The 27372-nt window shown below is 36.6% G+C and overlaps 1 protein-coding gene across 1 annotated transcript in view; it reads left to right on the top strand.

Moving 5' to 3' along the window:
• The window catches only part of SEMA3A (sema domain, immunoglobulin domain (Ig), short basic domain, secreted, (semaphorin) 3A), a 58445-nt gene extending 31462 nt beyond the window's left edge, over nucleotides 1-26983 (top strand). The window contains exons 6-12 of the mRNA XM_009580081.1: nucleotides 871-1090; nucleotides 6261-6352; nucleotides 9351-9392; nucleotides 13692-13849; nucleotides 17979-18046; nucleotides 23722-23864; nucleotides 25428-26983. Of these exons, the coding sequence (XP_009578376.1) occupies nucleotides 871-1090; nucleotides 6261-6352; nucleotides 9351-9392; nucleotides 13692-13849; nucleotides 17979-18046; nucleotides 23722-23864; nucleotides 25428-25883 (1179 nt within the window). The 3' untranslated portion in view covers nucleotides 25884-26983. The remainder of the gene's footprint in view (nucleotides 1-870; nucleotides 1091-6260; nucleotides 6353-9350; nucleotides 9393-13691; nucleotides 13850-17978; nucleotides 18047-23721; nucleotides 23865-25427) is intronic.
• The last annotated feature ends 389 nt before the right edge of the window (nucleotides 26984-27372 follow it).

Below are 27372 nucleotides of genomic sequence, written 5' to 3'. Positions count from 1 at the left end.
AGATTAGAGGCAAAACTGTCTGGCCCACCCATGGTTATACAAGGGGGCAAAGGGACTCTTGACTGTGTTACTTTCTGGGGACCAGATTAATCCCAAGGGGACATCAACTTTTCTGTTACTGCACAGTACACAACAGCGAGGAGTTATTTCAGTTCTTTAGTGAGACTCGTCTCACCTAACTGTTCACATGGACAGTATCATCAGCAACACTCACAGGAGGCTTTCTTTAGAATCAATGAAGAGAAAAGAGGTACATTTAGGACATTACTCATTTGATTTGATTTAGTGTAACAGGAGCCATGTTATCAGGACTACACGGATGACACAGGCTTGTCGAGACAAGCAGGAGTTTGAAAGGTCAGTAGAACAGGGAATTGTCCCAGCATTTAAGGATTTGGTTCCTCAGAGAGGAATTGACTTCCAGTCAACTTCTTAAGACAATACTTTGAAACTAAGACGGTGGCATAATTAATTAATTTTCTGTTGTATACATAATCAAATACTGAAATTGCTTGTCTCATATTGAATGATTTTAGATAATTCAGGATTTCTTCCTTCTGCCAATTAAAGACTAATACTAATCAGTAAATGACTGAAAATCCTTTTGCACTACATAGTAGTAATAAAAATGATGTATGAAGATCATTTACATTCTGTTAACATTACATTCTGATTTAAATCCAAAATGAAAAAAAAAATAGAAACTTTTAGTAACAGAATTAACTTTTGCTGTCTGTCATGAAACACTTAAATCCCCTGTCATATTTAATTATAGACTGCAGTAGTTGGGATGATTGTAATGAAATGGATTTCTAATATGTTTCTAGTGATCGATAATAAAATGTAAAACATTTTCTTTTTTATTTCCAGTGTCCCAGTAAAACATTTGGAGGCTTTGATTCCACCAAGGACCTTCCTGATGAAGTTATAACATTTGCAAGAAGTCATCCAGCCATGTACAACCCAGTATTCCCTATCAACAACCGTCCAATCATGATCAAAACTGATGTGGATTACCAGTTCACACAGATAGTAGTAGATCGAGTAGATGCAGAAGATGGCCAATATGATGTGATGTTCATTGGCACAGGTGAGAAGTCTTGAATCCACCGTATGCTCCTCCAAGCGTTATGGAGACATAGATCAGATAAAATTTCATAGTCTGAAAGGCAGAACACTGACAGAACAGTGTATACCTGTGAAAATTTGGGGCAAGACTCAAAACGGTGCGCGTGGGGAGGTCTTTGTTACATACATTCGCTGTTACAGGTTCAGGCCGTGGCCTGCATAGCTTAATTCTTTAGGAGCTTTGCCAACTGGATTAAGATCAAACCACTCTCTTTTCAACTACTGTTATTAGGGAATTTTATTAGAAATATCTTGCCTTATTAATTATAATTTAGTATTAAGATGAGGGTTTTGAGGTACCCATTTTGAAGCGCAGCATAAGAAGTATTAACATGAATGAGGCAAGTATCCAGGTATGGGAAATGTCTTGTGTGCCTTTCAAGTATTTCAAGTATTGCCTTATGATGCCCAGCTCTTTAGCCAGAAGACTGCATCATTTTACTTGAGATGAAGATACCTGGCACATACAAAGGGTTTTAGGAAGGGTTGGTATTAAAATAGAAACATGATATCCTTTCTAAAGCATTTGCAGAATCATACAGCTCGGGCATTTTATAGAAGTGGAAATATGAACTCAGAAAAGACATTTTTTTCTGAAAGGTAATAATGAGAAATAACAGTGGCCAGAAATTAGCTGATATGCATTTGCCTAAGCTCAGGATCTTCAGAACTCTGCTGATTAGCAGTTGGTGGATCTGCTTCTTCACCTTTGAAGATTTTCCATTAGTTGGCTAGTGTTTCAGTTATGTTGAATAAAAGTATTTTAAACTTCTGTTGAACATAATTGCTAGTAATTAGATGTTGGCATCATGAAGCCAAAACAAAGCAAACCCAAACCCCACTGTTTTTTGTCAGCTTTGGACCAAAAAATATCTGTCTGGCTGTCTGTCTTATAACAGTCCAATTTTTGACTTGCTTTAAGTACAGTTCTGGTACTTAGACCTGGGGTCAGATTTCCAAAGCAATAAATCTCAAGGTGTCTTTCATGTTGATGCCTGAAATATATTATGAGTAAACTGAGAGCTGATGAAGCTTTATGTACCAAACACAGTGCATGCGTAGTGATTCAGAACATTCACTGCAGGAAATGCAGCTCTGCAGAAAGTGTTCCAGCTCTTTATAGCTGTGAACTCAGTTATTAGATACCAGTGCTACAATATGTTCTTGCATAAAACACTGAAAAGTAGTTTCATATGATTTTACACAACACATATATTTTCCATCACACATTAGAGACTTCAATGCCATCTACAATTGGCAGTGTTTTGTGCCTTTCAACAAGTCTTCTGTGACCTGATTCAGCCCAGAAAAAAAATTAATGGCAATACTCCCCTTGGCTGCGATGTGAGGGAACAAGCCCTTCAGCATCCAGAGTACGATGCTGAACAAACATAAGGAGCTGATTTATGTCTACATCTTGAGCACAAGAGGTGGCATTTATCTCACCAAAGTTTGGCATTCAGTCTAAGAAAGATGCTTTGATAAGTACTTCCAGAGAGAGATTCATTGTACTTTTCTTCGAGACATCTACTAGAGTAAGATGAGGAGTTATGCAGAAGTTCCTGTCTGTTTTCAGGCAGTACAGGAAGACTTGCTTAAACCTGAGCTATAGCTTTTAGATAGTTATTATCAAGTATAGGGGTTCTTATCTAAATTAGTCAGGCAAGGTCTCCCTCTGAAAGAGCCTCAATGATACGTAGCTCTTACCTTTGAGTTGGGAATTTAGGCACTCACTTAATTCCCTAAACCACTAATATTTAGGTGTGTGGTAAGTGCTCTGGATCCCATCCAACATTGCTTATAGTTGTACCCAAGAACTGTAAGAAAAGTATTGAAAGATTATTACTTGCACTTGCCAAAAGAGATTTCAGCACCAAAACCCCAGCTTTGTAAGTGCAGAGTGTTATTATTTCTTGAAATATTACTTTTGTCCATAGAAGCTGTTCTTTTTCCAACAGGAGGTTATACCCTCATGGGACAAGAACAGGCGTTACAACACCTGTGCTTGGAGCTGGGGCACAAAAGATCCTCCGTGTTCCTCTGAGCTCGCTGTGCTTATTGCGGTTTTCAGAATGAGGAAAGGGCATCCTCCAGGCAGGGGTAAAGGAAAAGAGGCAGAACTGAGGCCCTGCCTGCCTTCTGCCAGAAAGCTGCACTGAGCCAGCTGGTCAAAGTCAAAAGAACCAGAAAGAGATACACAATCAGTGCATATTACAACTTCCCCAAGAAAAGAACAAGACAGGGAGCAGATTAGGGACTCTAGTCACAGTCCAGTTTCCCACTTGATGATTTGAACCTGTGACAAAGCCAAAATTAAGCTCTCTGGGGTATGACTGGATTTTTCTAGCAGGTCTGTCCCATCACGTTAGATATATTTCTCTGTATTTTCCCATTGCCGTTGCAGTAATCTACATTATTCCCACATGCTGCTGAACTTCAATATGTTGAAGAAATACTTTTTTTTCCCTTTTCGTTGAATAACTGATGATAATTGAACACAACATAATTAATAGCCATCCAGTGTGGTCACATTTTCCTTTCCTGTGGGTGAAATCTTTAGCCGAGCAGTTTCTTTCCCACTGTGATTGTACCAGTGTGTTTCACAATGGAAATAAAATCATATCGGCATGCTTGAAATTATATCAGAAAAAAACAGGATTTAAGATATGCACTTAATGCATATCCTGAGTGTCTGATGTTTGGGATCATTTGGCACAGTCAAAGTACATCTGTCAGTAAAGCAAATTAATAACAGTAATCTTATCTTACTGAGCAGAGCCTATTGATCCTTAAGGAGAAGCCTGCTTCCATTTGTGTGAAACTGTTTGAAATACTACTCTGTAAAACTTGATCTAGAACTCAGATAAAGCCCCACTTTGGTACCTGTGGCCTGACCAGAGTCGCCGTAGTGATTAACACAGTGTATCTTTGACCTTAGAGGCTTTCTCGAGCATCAAGCAACTGTAATTGTTGCAGAATCCACTTGAAAGTCAGACCGTTTTTGAAACAACATTCTGTGGCGAACTCCTGGCTGCTCAGTGCCCCACGCAGGCTCCACAGTTTCCTTCGTGCTGTTTTATCAAAAATCCCCTTTTATTTCTAGAATACGACATTTGATGGACTGTGACTGAGGACAGCCATAGTCCAACACAGAGCACAGTCATGACACGCTGTTACACTGTTATATTTATCAGATCTGAGTTCTCCTTTTCGCTCGCACAATGTATTTTCCTCAAAACCACAACCATCAAATTATCAGGATAATTAAGGAAATGAACTCATCCATTAAATTACAAATATAACTAATGTTAAATTATCTGTTGTTCTGAATTACTCTGTTGTTCTGAATTACTCTTTTGTAGAAATGTGGATTCTTTTTCTTCTTGTTTTAGAGTTTATATTGCATTTGTTCTGTATTGTTCTCAGTATTTCTTGAATTAGATATATTCAACTAGTAGCAGTAACCATAATGAAAAACACTTCCAAAACAACTTATCTAGTATATTTTACTAGCTCAGTTTGTACATGTGGCTGCCTAAATAAAAAGAAAGTTGTGCTTTGCTTTGTTGTTGTTTTAAGAAAGAACTGGTTTTTCCTTTTAAAAAAGAATCTATGAATTTGTGACTAATGAAAGAAAACAGTGATGTAGATATTCTGTGGAAAAAAGTCACATCTTTCTAAACTTCAAAAAATACGTACTTAGAAACCAACAGCTGCTTAAAGGGAACCAGATGGAAAAATGAAAATCTCAGTTCTGCATGATATTCTAGGATTTCTAGAATATTTTAATCCAAATTCCTGTAAAGAAGTTGAAATACCAGAATTTTCTTGTGAAATCAATAGCTTTTAAGATAGTCACCTTATAAAAATGACATTTTCAACCTGTGTAATCTATTTGTTTCAATTTTGTCTGTATTTTCAATATAGAAGTTGTCATGTTTTTAATCAGAAGTTTCACTAACACACACAAATATATATAAGTACAAAATACGTTTTGATTTTTGTGTAATTGTTGTTTAATTCTTGTTTTGAGAATGTTGACCTTACAGTTCTGTTACTTTGAGAATTTTAGCCATTTTAAAATGCCTTATATTTTCCTAAACTATTACTGGTATAGAATGTGCAACATGAAGGGTCCTCTGGGACACAGTTGTTATTCCTATGATATATTTACATAGCACTACACTTGGTTGGTTAAAAAGAAAAGTTGCATCCAGAGTTGTTTCCATTTCAAAGAGTCTGCAGTGATGTGTGCCATCCTAGAAATGATCCTTTTTTTTTTTGCCTCCTGAAAATCCTGTTCATGAAAACAAACAAATAAATCACAGATGCAGAAGCTGTAAAACAGAGATGGTCTTAAGTCACAAACCATATTCACAAAACCAGAGGCTGTAGCTCTGGAATTTCAAGCGTTGGCCTTGTTCATTTTAAAGCCAATTGCAAAACCCCAAGAATGTAAATGGATACAGAATTAAAATGCTGGCACACACCTATTTCTGAACAGAAGATACAAGTTGTGTTGCCTTTTACCCCTCAGCAAAGAATAGTATCTAACACACAGAGAAACATAGATGCCTTAAGGGGTTTATACATCTTAGGTACTTTGTTTGACACGGGGAAGATCGCCTGTACTTAAGAGATCTAACAGCTTCATCTGTCTAACAACATTTGTCCAGATGTTTTTATATCCATACTGAGCCTTCTGACAGCATCTTCACATGCATTTTAAGAATGACAAACATCATATTCAAAATGGACAATAAGACGTGCCTGGGTAAATTTAGTGCATTTCCTTCCTCAATTAAATGACTGAAACATCTGTCATTTTATACTGTCACTTAAACAGTATTTCAGTCCTTTTCATTCTTTAATAAATATAGTAGTATTTATCTTCTTTGTTGCATTTCGATAATTGAAAGACTTCAGAGAATTGTCCTACTGAAAGTCAATGTTTTTCTGGGTTATTTTAAATAGCTGTTGGTATTTTGAACAACGAGCGCTCGGTGATATGTAGCTTCACAATCTTTATATGTGAAATAATTATATATTACAAGAACCTCTGGCTGCTCTGAAACTGAAGTAAGCTTCTCAAGCACCTGAAAGCTTTTTTTTTTTTTTTTTTCCTTTTCAAGATATTGGAACAGTTCTTAAAGTGGTTTCAATTCCTAAGGAGACTTGGCATGAATTAGAGGAAGTCTTGCTGGAAGAAATGACAGTCTTTCGGGTAAGTGCAGCTAAATTTCAAGTGTCAGGTTGTAGATTTCTCTGTGGACAGCTGCAAACTAAACTTCTTGCAGTGTAGCCAAGGAATAGCCTGGCATACCCCTCTAATTAGCTTGTCATTTAGAGACCCAGACATTAGTCAAAATAAACCTTGAAACATTCAGTGCTAGGTGGAGGTTAATGATAAAAGAAATGGCATTCTGGGCTCTTGTTTTGTGCTTTAAAAAGTAAATTAATACCTCTGAATCTTAGTGCCGTTACACGCTATAGTTAAATATGTATCTGTGCAAGTCTGGGAATAATGCCTGTCTGTTTTCTCCCACAGAGATATGCGATACACAAATTTTATAGGTGCATAAACTCTTAACAGTATTCAGACTGTCAGCATAATGTAACTCAGGAAGATACTTTAGGAAAAACAGTGGTCTACACAGTTTTCTTATGCCCAATAATCTGAGAAACAAAGAAAGTGTTTATATTTTCAAAGGTGACTTTAGGGTCTCATTTTCATGGTTTGACACAAGACACCGTAAACACCCCCTAATCTTTAGTACTTTTTGTGAAAATCAATCTCTTCCAGTTTTCCCATCTGAGCCACCTAAAAAATAAGGCATCCTATAGGCACTCCTGCAAGTCGAGGCTGAGTAAACCTTTCAAACACTTTCCAGACAGAACCCAGGGATGTCTCGTGTTTTGTACACAACGAATCATTTACATTCCCCACATTATTCTTTTTGTCAGTGCCATTTCATAGCACCATTTCACAGGCTCCAGGCTTTCGGGGAGCTGATACCTAGCTGGGAGGGCAAGGTTAATCTGACAGTGTGAAGATGATGCTTGCATGCTCAGAGAGCCCCACGTCGCGTCGTCTCACTCCAGATGTGCTGACAAGGACTGTGCTGCGAACCTGCCACAGGGGCCCAGCCACCATATCCTCGTCAGACACAGTTGCCATCCCTTTATCTTTGGTTTCTGAACAGAGCTTGTATATCTTTTTATTACTATTTTCAATATTTTTTTTTTTTTCTTATGAGCAATCTTGCCTTTACTGGTACCAATCTTGCACAGCAACCACTGTTTTGAGTGCAAGATACCACTGAAAAATGGGTATCTCTGTTTCTGCAATCCATGGGTTTTTTTGAGGGCAGAAATGTAGGTTTTTTTCTTTCCTTTTTTTTAACAGAAAAATAAAGTAGAAACTATGAGGAGAAAATGAGACAAGTAATTTGTGGCTCCCAGCTTTTTTTCTTTTTTATACTTGCAAAAGTCATTACATTAACGTTGGGTAATTTGGCAATTGTTGATAATGTATGAGTCCCTTCCCTAAATCAAGTAGAAGTGCCAAGTTAAAGTAGATCAGAGAAATATAAAAGTGAAAGAAAGAAAATAAATGGAGTGAAAGTTTTAGTTCAAAAAGGCTTTACAGAAGTAGAATGGTTAATGGCAAATTCAAATCTGGTATTTTACTTACACATAAATACATGTGTACTTATTCGTTACACAAAGGATTTTGGTGTTCTGATTTACTTGAAAGCTCATTTATCTCCTTTGGTATGTATTTAAGCCTTAAAGAGGCCATTAATGTGCTTCAGTGGAATAGGCAGAATTTGTATGCATAAGATATGGATCTTTCAATAGGGAATTTGGAACAGATTTTACATGTACCTTAACCAAATGTAAGCTTTCTTTAGTTACTAAAGAGTCTACATGCATCATAAACAGTGTATTTTGGTTTTGTATGCTTAAATGTATTGCTTAAACTGCAATGTGCAGAACACAATGCTTTCCATTTATAATTCCCTGAAAATGAAAGTCTTCCATATCTATTACACTGATAACACATGCCTCTTTTAATCCCATTTGTGCAATATTTCTCTGAACAGCTGAGCAAACACACTAATGAGTTCAATTTTCATTCAAATGTTACACTTAATTGATGCTTTCTAATATAAGGTCTATTAACCCATTTGTAAAGGCAAGTCCACATGCTTAACATCCACTGACCCATATCAAATTCTCTCAGGATAAACTAGCTGAAAGCTACACAAGTGTAAAAGCTTAATAAGGACTTTATTAATGTACATAACCAAAAGTATGATGCGTGGGATCAATAGTAGATTTTTAGACAGAATAATGTTCATACAAAATTGACTTGCACACTTTGTAACTAAATTATGCTGCTTTTACTCTCAGGATTCAAATCCATTCAAGCAGCTGGGCCTAAAAGGTGTAACAGTCTTTTAATCAGATCTAAACTTACCTATTCTGTTAAATATTTCCTACAGTCTTCCATGTAAGAAAGTAGATATTGGTTTGACATCTGCTTGCTACAGATAAATATAATTAGGAGTAGACTTATCTAGGAGAACAATAATTCTCCTAGTCACCCATTTGGTTGGTTAAATAATGGGTATTCCAGGGTGCAAAAAGCCTCTTGCCAGTTTTAGTTCTGTGTTCTGTGAATGTGAGTAACTTCTTTGTACGTGAATAATGTGGTGCAGTCAACAATATTATGCTTGGGATTAAGGCTTGTTCTTATGAATAAAATTTTGCAGGAATGGGTTTTTCACCTTGATATGGTTAAAACATGTTGCTTATTTCCGTGTTACCACCTTTAATGTATAGTATCTACGTATTTTGATACAGCCATTATTATTTTCATATTAGCGAAGAGGTTCTTTAAATGTAGTTTTAATATTAAATGTAGAAATTAATTTCAAGATATGAAACTAGTAACAAAGTAATCACAATGAAACTGTAATAATCATAGAAAATTATATGTCTACAATCAACATAGCAATCAAAGATGCACCCGGATATGTACATGCATTCTAATTGACTTACAGCTAGAAACTATTCCACTGCAAAAGACAAGAAGCACTATTACTAAGGAGTGTCTAGTTTAATTTCAGGGTTTCTAGGTTGGGCAAATAGCATTCTAGCAGAATTTTTATGTTTATAGAGCTCATTTTATATTTTAACTCTTTTTTTTCCCCTAGGAACCCACTGTTATTTCAGCAATGAAGATTTCCACAAAACAGGTACTATGTGCACAAACTTTAAATCACTTCTAAATATTTATTGGTCTCTGTCTTTTAGAGACAGTAACTTGGCAGTCAGTAGAGACATATTAATTACAGCAGCAGCATCTCATCCCTTTACATAAACATCAGTAGTTTCTCAGGAAAATGTGACATGCAAAGGAGAAAGGAAAAGTCTAGTTTGTGTTACTTACTGGAAAGGTGGAAACTAAACACAAACTAACCAGCTGTCTGGAGGCTGTCAAGAAAAACAAATTCCACATTATGGAATGTTCTCATGACAGAGAAACTGTTCAAAAGGAGTGGCCAAACTTGGTCCCTTGCCTTAATGGGACTAGTTCTGGTCTCTGTAGGAATAGTCTAGTACAAAATGCGGATAGCAGAAGGAAAGACTGGAAATGAGACATCCTTCTGTCTTTCTGTCCAATGACTATTCCATTCCTGGATGTGCAGCATTCAGCTTTAACAAAGAGGGTAGATCTGATTTAGTCCAGATTTTCTATGGCCTTCTGGTTCAGTGACATAGTTAGGATATGGGTTCCAGACTCCAGAATTTATATTTCCTACTTTCTGTTGAGTGCATAATAACTAAGTTCTTAAAGAAAATATATGTATTATAGCCTTTGTTGTAGACCAGACCATAACTAAAATGAACTGGACTTCTTGATGGATGGAGGTAAAGTTTTGTCTGATTTACAGTAAAGGTGATTCCTGCATTTCTGAGCAATTATGGGCAATCAATAATAGGCTTCTTTGTGAAGCAGCTGATGAATTATGTAGTCATGCAAAAAACATTGGGTTGCACTCCGAGAGTGAAGCGGGTATTAGGGTCCTATCTTCCAGTTCTGCCTGGAATTAAGTAGATGGATCCCAGCCACTGCCATTTCCTGTCTCAGAAGTCTGAAACATAAAATTTAGTGTCAAATTTAACATAATAAAACTTTTTTTTTTTTTTTCCTTTTTCATATCTGTGTTCATTTGGAGCCTAATTCAGTAAATGCAAGCAACTTGTTCACACTCATTTTTCCATTAATGTCATTGTCAGTAAAGAAGAGATTTGGTATTACTTCCAGAACTGGGTGTACTAAAAATTGTGTGTTATAAATAAGATTTAGTTAATTCATCTACCTCACCCTATACATTATTAAACAGAAGTTGAATTAATTCTGTTACAGACAGAGCCCAATATTATGTTTGAAGCGCTGCATGTTTAACTCAGAATTCACTGTATTTCAGAAAGTTGTCTGAAAACATTCATGTATTTGACAGAAAACATTTTGTTTGGGGACACTCTTCTAACATAGTTTACCACCTAAAACAACAAAAATGGCAGGACAAAAAAAAATGTACTATTGAATATTGGAATATTTAAAAACAAACCTGTCAAGTTGTATATATGTTCACATCATACCAAAATGCTGTGCTTTGGATTATTTTTATAAGTACATTCCCTTAAAGCAGCCAATCATATTTGATAATGGACCATGCATTTTCATACAACTTCTTCTTCAAAGCAACTTCAGTTATTCAGGAGAGATTTCATTTTTCCCTGAGTCTTTTGAAAACAAATTTACACTGCTAAAATTGTCTAAAGTTAAAAAAGAGCATAAAACACAAGTTATTCAGGCAGAGTTAAGCTCATGAAAAATCAGCCAGCCTCAGGCTAAAAATGACAGAATCATGATACAGTATGACAAGCTTTTGGCACTGTGTCTCTGTATCAAGTAAGTATATGGCAACATGTTTCCATTTTTTTTTGGGAAAGACTGCATTTTGGGCAGCACTGTGGGGCAAACAGAAACCACCGGATTACTTAAAACATTAGTCTCCTCAGCTTTTCTGGAGTTCTGATAGGCCTGCAAGAATTTTTAGAGGACAACTTTTTTTTTTCCCTCTGGTTTGATCTGATAATCAGCTGACTTATTAAATTAACAACCTCTTGGGAAAGACTCTTTGCCCAAAAGGCAGTTTGACTGTCTATGGCAAAGTAAGGTCAGACCATTGGTGCAAATCATTCTATTACTATTTTCTGAATTGCATGCTGCCTGGATTTATATATTACTAAGTCTCCAGAATAATGATCACCAGCTGGAGTCTAAAACCACGATCAGAAGAGCAGCAAACAGGGCATCAGCCTTCAGGCTGTCCAGCACCTGAAACACATGCTATAGGTCACTGACTGAACTTTATGAACTTATCTACAAGGAAGAGTCTTTAAGTAACCCTATTTTGGCCTCACTTTTTTTTTCTTATGTGTTTCTGGTCATTCTTTAATTCTGAAGACATTTATTAGAAATCAGGAAGGGGTTTTTGACAAAATGAAATTTGTTACAGGGGTGCATAGAAAACCATTACACCATTCTTTGTTTTCCCATATGTGTTCTCTGGGTTGATTTTTATATTAGTTGCAGCACACATTGCTACATGCTTATATAGATATTAATGCCCCAATTACATAGGACTCAGATCAATACCATCTGGACATTTAAGATACTTAACTGAAGCTCTAATTTGACCTATGCTGCCTCCATAATCAGTAAAGAGAAAAGGCGTCCCTTGAGAAATGGTTAGGTCACCTAAGATTTGAATTGCTGCTCTTTTTACTGCAGAATGTACCCCTAAGCTGGGTACTTCATTAAGTGATCTAAGTTAGAGAGAATCAGCTTATGTCTGCTGCCTGTCGTCTGCTCCTCAGGGATACAGCACTAACTGGGGACTGGTGTGTACAGTCAAGGCTTTGTGTAGAGCTCTTTGTGGCCAGGGATTTTTGCCCAGAGAATGTGGTTTTACAACCCAGCTATGACACTATAATAGACCGAAGCAGCTGCTTAGAAAGGGCTTAGTTTTCAATTTACCAGTGAGTTTTCCTTTGGGTGCTTTCCTTGTCATATTTTGCTTGAGAAAATACTGGTGTTTGTATAAATGCACAGGATGTTTCTGTTACAATTAATATGTCTGTATAAACTGCCAAGCTGCTGTCTCTGAAAAAAGTTAACACAACACCTTTTACGAGTATTTTTGGTTTTGATGTCTCCTGGTATCCAGTGTTCATCATTTCTAGTAGGTAGGTAACCTCAGCCACCTTCCATCCCCTACTTCTCTGGAAATGGTACCTTTGGGACATCACAATGCAGGAGATGAAGAATTTTGATAACATGTCTTGAAATCCTATTTTTTCACACCAGCCTTGTGTTTTCTAAGAAAGAAAAATGAATACAAATTTGTGTTTTCTTGGTGGGACTTCATGGAATGAGACCTTAGAAAGACATGTGTTAATTGCTCCACCATGGGTTCTGGGTAACAAAGTTTAAGCTTTTGATAGCAAAGTGTCAGTGTTTCCAAAACAGAAGCATTATGCCATTTAATTTTTGTTTATCTGTTTTAGTTTTCCCCTAGTTTTGCATCTCAGAGGGAACTTTATTTACTTACTACACTCATACTTGTTTTCTTTGTGAATTAGTGCTACGCTGGAATATCTCTGTTTGGACGTTCACGTAGGATCAGTAGTTTAGTTTCCTTATGTCCCTCTGGGGACCAATTTCCCTAACGGACCACATGAATTTGATATCAGAGAGGAAATTGAGAGAGACAAGATATTCTGTTGTGATGCCATACAAAGCTGTAGTTAATTTTGTATGCATGTTTTTTTATTTACTTCATGGCTTCTCTCTGCATTTGAACTACATCTTCCACTCAACACTGCTTTTTATCCAAAATAAAGTAAGACATCTTCCCTCATTAAAGATATGTTTCAATTAGAGTATGTGACCTTTAGAAAAAAGTATGAAACATCAGAATTATCAGACATGCAAAGAAGTGTGTGCATGGCAGCACTTCCAAGCTGAAATATCTTAGCATCAGTCTGAAATAATTTACTTTAGGTTTTTCCCCACACATACACAAATCAAATTCATATATAGGAAACTTATGTTAAAGTTGTTTTTCTTTTTATTTAAATTGAAAAGCATATTGTGCATTGTGTTCTGTCAGTGATTGCAGTGTTTTTCCACTGCAGGGATCTGAATACAAAAGAAAAAATGGAAGATTACTTTAATTTTTCTGACTGTTTAGAGAAGCCACCAAGAGCTTCATACAAAAATCAAAGTTTTTCCTATTTGACTTTTTTATCCTGAGGGCAATTCTTTTCTCATCCCTTTAGTGTACATGAAGATCATGATCCTTTATTGTATTTTTAATGGTCCTAACATATTGTTATATAACTTCTTTTTATACTTTCCTAGCAAAAACCTGGTAATTTGCTTTTTTTTTTTTTAAAAAAAAAAAAAACTTTTATAACAGCAACAGCTCTACATTGGCTCAGCCACTGGAGTTTCACAGCTTCCTTTACACCGCTGTGATGTGTATGGAAAAGCATGTGCTGAGTGTTGCCTTGCGAGAGACCCTTACTGTGCCTGGGATGGTTCATCTTGCTCACGTTACTTCCCCACTGCTAAGAGGTAGGGACAGTTTCAGATGTCTGCGTGGTTTGCTATTTGTTTTAACTGATGGTCTCAATATGACCAGAGGGCTTTGGAGATTTTTGATGGGATGGTTAACTGGAGCCCTTTCTCTTCCAAAGAAAACATAATTGTTGGAGTTACAAGCATTATGAAGTCTTGGTTGATTTAAAGTGAACACTGCTACTTCTTGGGTTGGCTTAAAAAGCTGTTGTAAAAAAACATTCAGAAAAGAGTTGTCTCTGAAATGTATTCATAACTTTATATTCAGTAATAAACAGCAAAAGGAAAAAAATCACTTTCTCTAACATGAGGAGGGGGCTTGATATTAAAATAAAAGAACTACTTGCCCAGGTAAATTAACCTACATTTTCATGAATTCTAATTCGAAGGAAATATTTATAAAGTGTTTGAGCATGAATGGAAAGTTATTTTTTAGTGGCATATAACATTATTGTTGTTATTCAAAAGTATAACTTGTATGCGTTGATGTGTGTCTAAATGCTACCAGATCAGCACAGTCACTATTTTACATTCACTCTGCACTGATGCTAAATGTTTTGCAATGCGAAGGTTAAGGGCAAACAGATCTGCAAGTAAAAAAATATCATTTTTATAAAAAATCTACAAGTCCTAGTTGCCTGATCTGAAAATTTGAAATAATACTTTCTTTGCCTGCCTTTATCTCTGAAATTCTTTATCTTAAAGTACATAAACTAGTTACTGAACAGCTCTTAGCTACTGAAGTAGAAATTAGGAATAACTGAATTGATAATCACTTGCAAATAAGAACACATATTGGTGTAGTGTTGAGATTCCCATGATAAATTGGCTAAAATGATAAATACGTGCTCACATTAAATCAAATACGCCAAACATCTCACCCTTTTAAAGAAACAAGGAGTCCAAGGGTTTATATGCATAAGGAGCCTTTATCTTTATTTTTAAATTAGTAGCAAATACTTAGCTGAGAATGTAGGGATTCCAAATTCCAGATTTGGATTGGTTGTTGAAGGAGGTGAAATGTAGTAAAGGGTAGGAAGTAGCGTTTGTGTCACAGACTTTTCAGATGGAGGGGATTAAAATTTCAAGGTTTGCATTACAATGCATCCTAAACAAACACGGATGACAAAAGAAAAAGCTGCTTATGGAACATCAGGTTCTGTTTTGCACCAGGAAACAGAGTTAATCTGAGACAAGCTTTTTGTGAAATTCTTTAGAGAAGAATTAGAAAGGAGAAACTGAACCCATTCCAAAAGAAGAGCTGGACAAATTTTCTCAGCTGCATGGGCTAAATTCAAATTTGTGGTGGGAGCACAGCAGTTTCTCTGTAGGTTGAGGAGGAAAGAGAGGGGAGGGAACAGTGAGGTTTTCAAGGAGAGTCTGAGAGATTAATTTGATCTGAAAGTTTTAAGAGTTAGAAGTCAGTGTGGTTGAGTACTGCCTCTGAGTCGAAGGAAACAGTAAGGTCAGGAATCACTGAATCACTCTTCTCTGCTACCTCCCTACTAATCTTTATCCCGAACCTCATCCTTTCTCAGCATTCACTAGCACCCGTTCCCACTCTCAGCCCATCTCAAGACCCATACAGCACATCATCCTGTCCTTCATCTGCTTACACTGATGGAAGAAATAGGGCTCTTCGTCTTTTCCTTATCCATCTCTCCAACTTATTAAATAGCAGACCAAGCTCACTGTTGCCATCAGGGGTAAAGGGACTGGGACCTCTTCTTACAGGGATTAAGGGGCAAGGTTACTGGGGCTAAACTGGGTTCCACAGCTACAGGAAAACCTTGGGGTGCAGAGTTTACTCTTCTTGAGGCCACTATGAAAGAAAAAGTCAGTCCTGGGTAGCTGGGACCCTGACAGTGCATTCAGAAAAAACTGCTGTCCCCCGTAGTTCCCCCCATTTTTCCCTTGGCAGCAGCAGCAGAATAAAGGTCTGTGTTACTCAGGGAGAGGATCCTCCATTTACCTGGTACCTGCTGTACCCACTGCCTCGAGGCAGCTTTGAATGCATCTATGACAAAATCAGCATTGCTGGAAACAGCTTAAATGTCAACATTTTCCTAATAATGAATCCTTGTAATTTTAGGCTCCAGAAATATTGGGAAAGTTAAGTCTTGAGGCAATTGCACAGATGCTTTACTAATAGTTGGGTTTGGGGTTTTGTTTTTTGTTTTGGTTTGGTTTGTTTTTTTTTTTTTCTTTTTCAAAAAGGAGCTTTTATGATTTTAATTTACTTTTCTTTCTTTGTGTATTTTACAAGTCTAAATGACAGTTCAGAGCTCCTCTAGTGTGACCACTTAACTTTACCCCATGCAGAGGTGTTCTGGTTCATATTTCATAAATCATTGTGTTGATACAATGGTGATATGTGCAACATTTTCCTGAGATTCTAACTAAACATCTCATCCAAACTCCATTGACAGTAATGTGAGTCTTTCCACAGATTTCTTTTCTACAAATAATATCCTATAAATATGCTGCATTTCAAAATTTAGGAAGAAGTAACAAAATTTTATGGTTCCTCATGTCTTGGGTGTATTTTTATTCATTGGTAATGAGTAATATGAAGATGATATCTGAAATTAGCATTAGTACATTTTTTGGATCATATATTAATCGACAGAAGATTCCTTCTTACTAAAGCATGCTAAGATGTCCTAATTCATAATTTTAAAGTTTTATTCAGAAAAATATAAAAAATACACATTCTGACTATTTTTTTTCAAAAAAACAAACAAACAAACAAAAAAACAAAACAAAACAAAAAACTGTTGCCATACTTCACATAACTAATTTCAGGTTTAACATTTCAGTAATTTTCAGTGGAAAAAAATATGGTTAAAATCTTTCAGCCAAGAGGAGTCAGCTGTGCAGCTGATGGTACCTCTGTGAGAACTCTTAGTGTGTGCTGATGCTGGGCTGTAAGTGAGAGTCTGCAAATAGGGCTAGTGAACAGAAGAGAGATGGTCTCTGTACTGCAGAACAATGGCTTTTTAAAAATGTGGGCTGTTGTCACAAGGGAGTGACCAACAGTGTTTTTTACAAGGCTACTTGACTTTTGCATATCCGTTGCTGGATGCCATAATCTGAAATCACAGCATTGTTCAGCAGCCTAATCCTCTTTGTTCTCTTCTAATTTTGCAAGCCCTCAGGCTTTCTCCGATTCCTAAAGTAAAGTGCTCACACTTGAAACACATCTTTGTTTGCCTTGTTCTTTTTTCTTTTTTTTATACGAAACGCTTTTCTCTGGCTCAGTTGAATTTTGTGTCACAGCTATTTAAATAAAAATAGGAGCAGACAAAGAGAGAACAACAAATGCAAAATAAAACCGTATTAAAAAGGTTTCTTTTGTGAAATACAGCATTTTTTAGCACAGATCAGTATGTTTTCAAAAAAAGCCAGTGGAAATCAAACTGGGGAAAGAATATACTATGTTAAATGAACATGCAATAAAAGCTAGAACCCAGACTCAAGCTACAGAGGATGGAATAAATGACTTTTCAAAATCTTCCTATCCAAGTGTTTTATTCTGTTTATTCTAAAGACAAAGCCATTGGCAACAGTTTTGAAAAGGTTTTGTCAGAAATGTTATGGTGAGATCTGTAGTGGCTGAAATGATCTGTGTTTTTTAATTTACATTTTGTAGAAAATACAGCACTTTGACATTCTTTCAAAGCCATCCATCCTAACATTTCATTTATCTAAAAGATGCCATGATACTTAAAGTATTCTGTAGTTGCAGAAAAGCTGTAGCTTCTTCGTGGGTTTTGTGCATGTTAAACTGTATATACTTTGATCTCTTAGAAGTCACTGTATCTATGAATCAAGTAACGAATTTGTCTGTGATCAATATTGCCCAATGAAAATAAACTTCATAGGCTCAGTGCAAGAGGTATGTATTTTCTGAAGACTTTACCTGTAAGAGTAAAGCTGATTCTACAAACTGTGATAACGCATAGAATATAGTAGTAACAATATGATTTCCTTCCTAGTATTGTTTAGGTGCCCTTGTGACCTGTGTAATTATATATATGTTCCATTTGTTGCTCCTCAGTCATGTCAAATGTGAATGCTGACCACTGAGAAGGTCACTAACAGTTTTCAAATACGATATTTGCAGACGTACTAGGCGACAAGACATCCGAAATGGAGACCCGCTTACCCACTGCTCAGACCTGCAGCATCATGGTAAGTTATGGGTATGACTGAAGTACAACTAATTTGTATGTAATTTACAGACTATGCATGAGTAGAGTAGGAAGCACATGAATGATTTGCTGGTGAAATTGTCTTGAACATGTGCGAAAGATGAATATAATACATTGTTATCCCAATTTAGATTGCTTACAATGGCCTGGATCAGACACTAAAAATTGGGTTGTTTGGGTTTTTTTTTTTCCCTCAAGTTAACAGTTTTAAGCATTTTCATTTTTCTGCTTTGCCTACCTGATAATACCATACCATCAGGCTAGGCATATTATGTCAGAGAAGAGTCGTATCTTCTTCAGAATAGCAAGAAGTATGTACATGTTGCTTCATATAGTTTGCATAGGATGATAACCCAATGCATAATTAACTACCTCGGCTAAATATGGAATGGTCTGTGTTGTAGGTGCCACATTAGCAGCCCTTAAGGTCAGGATGTTCCTTGTAGTAGGTCTGTCCCATGTGCTTTCAGCATGGGTTTTCTTTGACATCTTTTGGTTTTGTTTTTTGTTGGTTGTTTCATTTTCACAGTGTATTGGCCAGATCTTCCTTTCTTGAATTGTTTGGCTGATAAACTTCTCACAGTTACTAATTTGTTGCCAAATTCTTCAGAAGATCTTCACTCAGAAAATGAAAGATGTCCATTTTGCTGTTAGTGAAGAGAACACTTAGGCAATACTTCCCTCTGCTGGAAAAAAATGATTACTCTTGTTTGTGGTACATCTATAATAACAGTTAAACCACTGGACAGATTTCTGGGAAAAATAAAGAAGAGGTGGCTGAAAGTGGAGATACCTCAAAACCCTCATGTTCTTCCAGTCCTTGTAATAGCAAGAATGATAAAGAGTCCAAAGTTGTACTTTTGTGTCAGCTATAATTCACCACCACTACATTTCAGTAATAGTTTTCTCTATCTTCCTTTTAATCATTTGAAACTCACAGCTAATATTACTATAGCACTTTTTTTTACTTCTTGACTGTCAGACTCAGGCCAAGCTACTGAGAGGGGAAAAGGGTTTGGGCAAGTGCATGAATAGTCTATGATCAATATGTAGTTGTCACATTTTGAGAACTCATGAACGTACAACTAGTTTAGATTGGAACTAGTCTACGTGGACTAGTAGAAAGTTCACAAATTTCCAGTTGCATGATATCTAGTAATGCTTATACAGTACAGATGAGACCATCCATATATTGGGGCTGAGATGACATTTTCAGTTCCCCAATAGGAAAATTTCACCAGGCACTAAACATGGATTTTATTACCAACAGAAGCATGTCTTAGCTTTACCTTTTTACTATCTGGACATTTTACTCATGAATAAAATGGTGATCTGGGCTACGACATGTCCAGTTTCTTTAACATTCTCTTGCCCTTGCTAGTTGTGCTATATACAACTGCAGGTCTGTTCTTTATCTTCGTAGACAAGAAAAGGATTTCAAAACACTTTGTTTTTTATGTCTTCCCATATTTGGTAAAAATGTTTGTATAAAAGCATATCTTCTGTCCAAAGGGAAGAAAGTAATCTAGTGCAGTTTTTTCATGACAACAACCATGATAACTCAAAGTCAGGAGAAAACTATTATATGGCACACCTGATCACAAGGAGCTTTAATACAGCTTTGTCAAAATGAGCAGAGCAAGTATGAGACAAGGTATCACTAAAAAGTTTACTTAACAGTGAAATTAAGACAGCATGATTAGAAGAATCAGTAACTTACAAAAAATACTGAGGGAATGCAGTTCTAGGTCTTAGACTTTAAGGATGCACTGTCAAAATACTTTACTTAATGAATATTTTAGATTGTTCTTGAGTGAAATTTTCTCTGAATTAATTCTGAGTTGTAAACCTATAAAATTTTCCTATATTTACTTGCCATTTACACATGATCTTGCATTGTACAGACAGCTGCATGGCCCATAAACTTCCTATGCCAACTTATGCTGAGTTTTTTCCTTGGTTATGACTAGTAGTTTCCTGGACAACAGATGAAGAACTGGGTTTGTCTATAGCCAAAAATAAGCTCCAGCAATCGTTTACTACTTGTCTACACATTCCTTTGCAGTAACTGCCAGTTAATTCTCCATGTGAACGAACAGAAACAAGAAAAAAGAACAATCTCTTAACGTATATCTCACTTTTAAAGACATTGCAGAAACTTACTTTGATATCAGTCTGAAGCACTAATGCTTTTAATAAGGTTTAGGTAGCTCTTTCAGTTGCCCTTTTGTGCAAATGTATAAGAAGTAGTATAGAATGACTACACAGCAACATTAGAGGGAGCTGAGGATCCTTAGCTGTACAGGTGTTTGGCCAGACATTAATGCTTAAATCTAAAAGCACAATCACCTTTGTGTCAGCTAAAGAACAATTTTTTTTTTTAAAGCGTAACATACTAGTGCTATCAAGAAACTTATCAAGTTTTTTTTTGAAGAATTTGTAAAAGAAGAGGCACATTTTTTTAGGTGATTTATCCCAGGGGAAGCTCAAAGAATCACTCTGAATTTAACTGTATAGTGAAATTCATTTATCTGCAAAGCAATCTTAGTGTAAGTACTTAGCCTTTCATACTTGTTCAGTTATGTCAGAAATTATGTATTTAAAGAATATTTATCAGGGTAGTAAACTGATAGTGCTGTTGGGTTCATTTTGGGAATTACAGCTCTCAGACAGGATTTTGGGTTGAATTTCATAACCAACTTCATGACTTCTATAGTTTTCTAATTCCTCCAGCTGCTCTTCTGAACTTCCCAGACTTTCATTCTTCCTTCTAGTCTCTTCAGCTTCTTCCTCAGTCCCAGAGCTGCACTCTGATCCTGTGATTATTCCACCACTCTGCTTACTTTCTTGCACTCCATGTGCTCAATATTACATGAACTTTATAGACATTTCTGGACCTGCCTTCTGCTCCCTTAAATCATGGAAATGGAATTTAAAGGATCTCTTAAATCCTTCCTCTCTTATTGCATGACTGTCACCCATACTGTATTTTCTGAAACTGTGAGAAATTTAAAGGGGGCTTCTGCCACTTTCCATGGTGATCTCTAACACACTAGAATGCCAGGGACCAGATCCAAGAAAACACTCAGAAGTTTGAAATTACATGAGAGCACCCACCTTCAAGGTAACTTCCATGAAAACTTGTGACTAGCTTCTTAGATACTAAGGATATCCTAGGTACGTAAGTTTTCCAGCAGAAACTTCTCTGTATACTTAAAAATATGCTACTGCTCGTGGTCAGTAGGACCTTTCCCAAAGAAATATCTATTTTTGTCCTTCATACTGATATTTAGGATCTAGAAGACTGTCTGCTTGGATCTAATAAGACCAGTGTTACATGTGCTCTGCTCCTGTATAATTCACTTGGACCATGTGTGTGTTCCTGTGTTCAGGAAAATATAGTCAAGTGGTACTACAAGCCACCTAATGAGTAACCTGCTGGTTAAATCAGCTATTTAGGATGTGGGAGAAGAGGACTCAAAGTCCACTTAGGCTTAGGAGATTGACTTGATAGCTCTACTTCCAATACAAGCACCCAAACTATCAGATTGTTCTTGTTGAAGTTGGGCCATTCTGCAACCATGAGTCAAAGTTCATGGAGCCTGGGAGAGAGGAACTGAAATAGAGCATGCATCCTAAGGTGAAATCCCTGTGTTTCCATCCTTTATTCTAGAAGCCTGTAAATCTCTGTTTCACAGAAACACATTGCTGGAGCCGTAACATATGTGTCCCAGGCTATAAAAGGGGACATTTCCTACTGACCGTCTTACGCTGCAGCCCTGCATGTGCTATCTGTTTTGGATCCCAGTTCAGATATCAGACTACCTCTTGTTGACTATGTGAGGATCTCTGGCTGCCAGCTCAGCCATGTGAATTCTGTTCCTAGATTAGAGTACCTAACTTGAAACAGAAGAGTCAGGACATCAGTCAGCCATTCACAATGTTGAATCTGGACCCATGAGTTATTAGCCAATTGTTTCCATTTCCAATCTTTATCTTATCACTTCTAGTTATATTCAGTTAATCTCTTCACATACTTCCAGTTCCTCTGTTTCAATGACACAAATTCACCCATGCTCCATCTCAGACCTTACAACTGTTACCTGTGGCTACATTATCTTCCAGCTGTCTTACCCTTCTCTTGCTGCTTTGTTTTCTAATTAATTCCTCCATTGCTCCCCATCTTTCTGGCCCAAACCTGCACCGACATTCTTCATAGGGATGTGGTTTCTGAGAGGTGTCATAAAAGTTGTTTCACTTAGTTGTTTATATAGCGCCCCACTTACTTGCTGGAAAGGTTCACAATCCAGCAGAGGAAAGCAAGCTAACCCCTTCCCTATTTGTTTAGTGTTAATAGGCCATTTGATGTTTCCTTACTGAGAACTGGGCAAGCACCAGTTCCTATTCTCTCCCCCATCCCTTCTCCCATCCTCTCTCAGGGCTGCAAGTCATTATGGAAAGACATATGATTGCTGTATCAACATAAACCAGGAGCTCAATTTTATTTTTACCTTTGGCTCAGTCATCTAGCAAACAGCCTGTGTTTGCTAAACAACATGGCCAATATGATAAAGGCACAGTGAAAGCAAACAAAACTTGACAAAGGATTTCTCTGAGAGGATTTTAATTAGACATCATTTTCCTGTTAAAACGTATCAATAGAAGTCACTTAAAGATTTCCAGTGCTAAAGATCAAATATGGAAAATGGAAAGAATAACAAATAATGGCAAAGAGACAGGAAACCCCATGAGATCAACATAGCATTAAATAGCTTACCAACCCCTTCCTCCCCATCTACTCTCCAGGATTATTGTGCTGTTGCCACTTAAGTCCATAACAGCATTTTAAAGACCTAAGGTGGAGAGTTGAAATATGATGCCTAACAGCCTCTGCGGTATTGGAGAAGAATCAAATGCCATATAAGTCCTATAGCTATGTGATATTTCCAGCAAGTTGATGAATATCTTGAAACATTGTTGTTACAAAAGGAAGTAATTTATTTAACTTTCTTTTTCCCCTCCCATAATGTCTGGTTTATTGACCTCGTTACATTTCCATAAATTATATCAGTATGAGAGGAAACGATTAATTGAAGATTGTTTCCTCAAAAACATTATTCTTGGTCATTAACAGCTTCAGCAAACTGCAGTGCCATATAATCCAACACATTATACTACTTTTAAATAGCCTCATGTTTTATTACTTTGCTCTAAAGTATTATGATCATAGAGCCCAGGAGACATCATTACAGACATTCCGCAACTACACTCTGAGTTTTCTCACTGCATACAGTTTGCTATTAAAAATTCTTGTCATGTCCTAGATGTTTTCCTTGATGAATAATAATGAGGTTTACACAAAATTTCACAATGAAATTCATTAACTTCACATATTGAGATGTTAGCAGCTGTTAGGATTTAAAATACAAAAATAATAATAAAAAAAACCTACCAGGGATCCTTACAAAGATAAAGATGTTTGATGGAGATTTTCCAAATGGCTTATTGATACAGGGAATTTTTTTCTTTTAAGGTTTTTATCTCTAAACACCTTAAGGGAGCCCAATTTCTAAACAACCAAATTCACTTAGCAATTAAGATTTTTCTTTCCTGGTAATTTTAATTTTTTTTTTTCTTTTTTTTCTTGCTTTACAGATAACCCAAGTGGTCAGACCCTGGAGGAAAAGATTATCTATGGAGTAGAGAATAGCAGCACTTTTCTTGAGTGCAGTCCAAAATCTCAGCGTGCTGTAGTCTACTGGCAATTCCAGAAGCAAAATGATGACCGCAAAGAAGAGGTACAGTAGAAAAAATTAAGAGATGCGACTAGTCTTCTCTAGGAAGATATACCTGAACCTGAATCCTTCCCAGAGTAATGTCCATCTGTTTTTTAGTTTAGCAGAATTTCTCTGGAATCTTACAATTTCTGTTGTTCTTCACCATATTCTTACTCTTATCACCATAAAATCCCATAAGCTCTCTAATAGGTTTCACAGACTGTTACATCAGAAAATATTCTTATCCTCTCCCTGGTCAGACCACCTGCAAAACACACTGGTTTTCCTGTAGATATCTCAGAAATACAGAAAGGTAGCATGCTATATAAGTGACACCTAAAGCATCGTACAAGGATTATATTTAACTTAAATATTACAAAGACCTTTAAAATGCCTCTGAAAAAAAGTCTAACTGCATTCATCTAATTATAGTGTTTGACTGAAACAGTCTAATAGGAGCATTTCCTATGTACTGCATGCTCTGAGACTTTGCTGCAGATAAGACAGAGACACAATGAAGAACTGGGAACACAAGGGTGGACACAAGGGTATGAAAACTTGTACTTTTTTTTTTCATCAAAAGCAATACTCAGAGGCAAAAGCACTGACTTTCCCTGCTTGCATTACACTAAGCTGATACTTTATTTTTCTCCTTCTCTTGTCACAAACATTCTTATGTTATTACTCACCCCGGTTCTCAAGTCATGTTACTATCAAGCTGGGTCACACATATCTTAAGAGAATAATCTACTCTGGTAGGTAGATCTGGTTTTGCATTGAAGTATTTGTAAATATACCCAAATTACTCCGAAGCATATTTTTTTTAAAGCACGTACTAAATACTTAATTACATTAACAGCTTTAGATATTTTTGTTGCTTGCTTTGTTTGCATAAGTAGTGAATTATTTAGAATTTATTCTTGGTGGAGAGAGCAGCAAACAGGTTTGTGCCCTTTCTGTCTGCAGTGACATGTGCATTCGGAGAATGAAATTGTATTCTAGATATTAATTAATTCAGAAAAATACAGTATTTTGGACAGCTGCTTTTTGAATATTAAAATTTTGAGATTTAATCCTTATTGTTTCTTTGTAAATTCTCCACTTATGCAGAACCCACTTCTATGCATAAGAGCTTTTGTAGTAAGGAACAATAGGAAGACAGAGAACCTTTCTCACAAGTATATCTAGGCTTGACTAAAAGATAATGATAAATATGACCTTGGTAATATAGCCAAATGCATCCGTGTTGACTCTGCTGATTACAGGCTTGCATCTTCTGTAATCTTAACAGCAAGTCCATCTGACAGAGTTGATACAGATCTTTGTTCAGCAGCAGTAGGGGCTAAGGAGTAAATTCTTAATCCCCCAAACTCTTTGCAGTACTTGAGTAGTTTTTTCAGAGTATTTGAGCCTTCCATAACTACAGATGACTGGCAAGGGGTTTTCCATTCATGTGGTTTTAGGGATTTTTGGTCAAGTTTTACCAGCTTAAAGGAGCAGTACTACGGAACTACTATGGTTAGAGGATAATTTTGCACATATATGAAAGATAACTATTGAAATTACCACTTTTTTCCAATACAGATAAAAGTGGATGATCGCATGATCCGGACAGAACAGGGCCTGTTGCTACGAAGTCTTCAACGGAGAGACTCTGGTATTTATTTTTGTCATGCTGTGGAGCATGGTTTCATGCAAACTTTGCTCAAAGTGACCCTGGAAATAATTGATACTGACCATCTGGAAGAGCTGCTCCATAAAGAAGAAGATGGTGATGCCTCCAAGACCAAGGATGCTACCAATAGCATGACCCCCAGTCAAAAGATTTGGTATAGAGACTTCATGCAGTTAATCAATCACCCCAATCTCAACACAATGGATGAGTTCTGTGAGCAGGTTTGGAAAAGAGACCGCAAACAACGCCGGCAAAGGCCTGCCAATGCGCAGGTGAATACAAATAAGTGGAAGCACCTACAAGAGAATAAAAAAGGTAGGAACAGGAGGACCCATGAATTTGAGAGGGCACCACGGAGTGTCTGAGCTGCATTACCTCTAGGAACCTCATCCAAGTAGAAACTTGTATAGACAGATAACTGGAAAAAAATGCAATATTCATGAACTTTTTCATGGCATTATGTGGATGTTTACAAGAGTGGAAAGTTCAAACAATTTCCACCAGGTTTAAATAAAATCCATTTCTAACTTTCCTAGTAAGTCCTTCCTCTCTGCTCTAAGACCAGAAAGACCGGAGTTTCAAGGATGATAACTCACCTGGACCTAGCTTACTGCTCAAAAAGTTCTTCAGCAGGCAAGTTTTGCTTTCTCTTTTGCCTGAGATATAAACAAAATGCTGTATTTCATGCTGTCATCTTAAAGAAAAGAAAAACAAAACCCACCTTTCATCATCAGCACTACCATTTCTAAACTTATATATAAAACTGCATGAACTCATTAAGCTGATGAACGTCTAAACATGTGATTGGACACAAGGATTTTGTTCTTGTTTTGTCTACCAGTTCTCCTGTTTATATGTATTAGAAGACGAAAAACAATACTGAATGAGATTGTTTGTGGAAATCTGAACAACATAAGCCATCCATCATCTGGAAGAACAAAAAAATATGGAGTACACTGGCCTACTACTGATGACTTCTTTCAGCTTTGATCTAAAGATGTATTTTATTAAAACTATAATTTAAATGTACCATGAAAAATATGCAGCAAACATTAGCTCTTTTCTAAAATAGATTAGACTTTTTGTCTTAGAAATATTGTACTTTCTAATTATTGGTTTAGAGGAAAAAAAGACAACTTCCAATTATAAGATGCTTTACTCTTTTGTTTGGAAAATCTTCCAGGGGAGCTAGTCACACTGCAGTTAACCTCCTCCCCTCTCAGTAATCTGTATGACATGTAACTTCAAAACAATTTTAAAACTAAGCTATTTTAACATGAAAGTCGCTGTATAGCATGGAAGTCTTCTGCATTCTTTTTTTCTAAGTATGGTATTTGAAATGATTCAACTTGTATAATACCTTGCTATAGATTGAACCAATGAAGAGGAGAGCATTGATTTTCAGTTGTATATTTTTTTTTAATTAAAAAAAAGTAAATAGCATTAAAATACCCTCTACTAATTACACTCTTGCTTTCTTGGTTCGTAAATATTTGTGAATGCTAATATTTAAATACTGTGGCTCATAGACTGTCATATATCCATGAGCAAAGCTCACATTCAGTTTAAGGAGTTTTGTTCCCAGCTCAGTGGTAGAAATATGTCCACACTACTGATTCCCAGTGCTCCATTCTTTCTGTGGGCCAGATCACCCAAATGCAAAGAACCAGCACTAGGCCACGTAAATAGCAACCTCAAAGCCAGCTCTCTGTTTTAAGATCTAAGGGACAGTTTTATCTGTGGGTGAAGTCTGCTGCAGTAGTAAATTGGTGAAGTTCAGCTTAAGACTAGTTTATACCAACAGATAATTTGGTCCTGCACTTCTGTCTTATTCTATATACAGGAGAGCAACAG

Source organism: Fulmarus glacialis, unplaced genomic scaffold (assembly GCF_000690835.1).
Source record: "Fulmarus glacialis isolate BGI_N327 unplaced genomic scaffold, ASM69083v1 scaffold5296, whole genome shotgun sequence".
Taxonomy (NCBI): domain Eukaryota; kingdom Metazoa; phylum Chordata; class Aves; order Procellariiformes; family Procellariidae; genus Fulmarus; species Fulmarus glacialis.
Note: the sequence above shows the minus strand (reverse complement) of the source record. Positions and strands in the feature narration are given on the sequence as shown.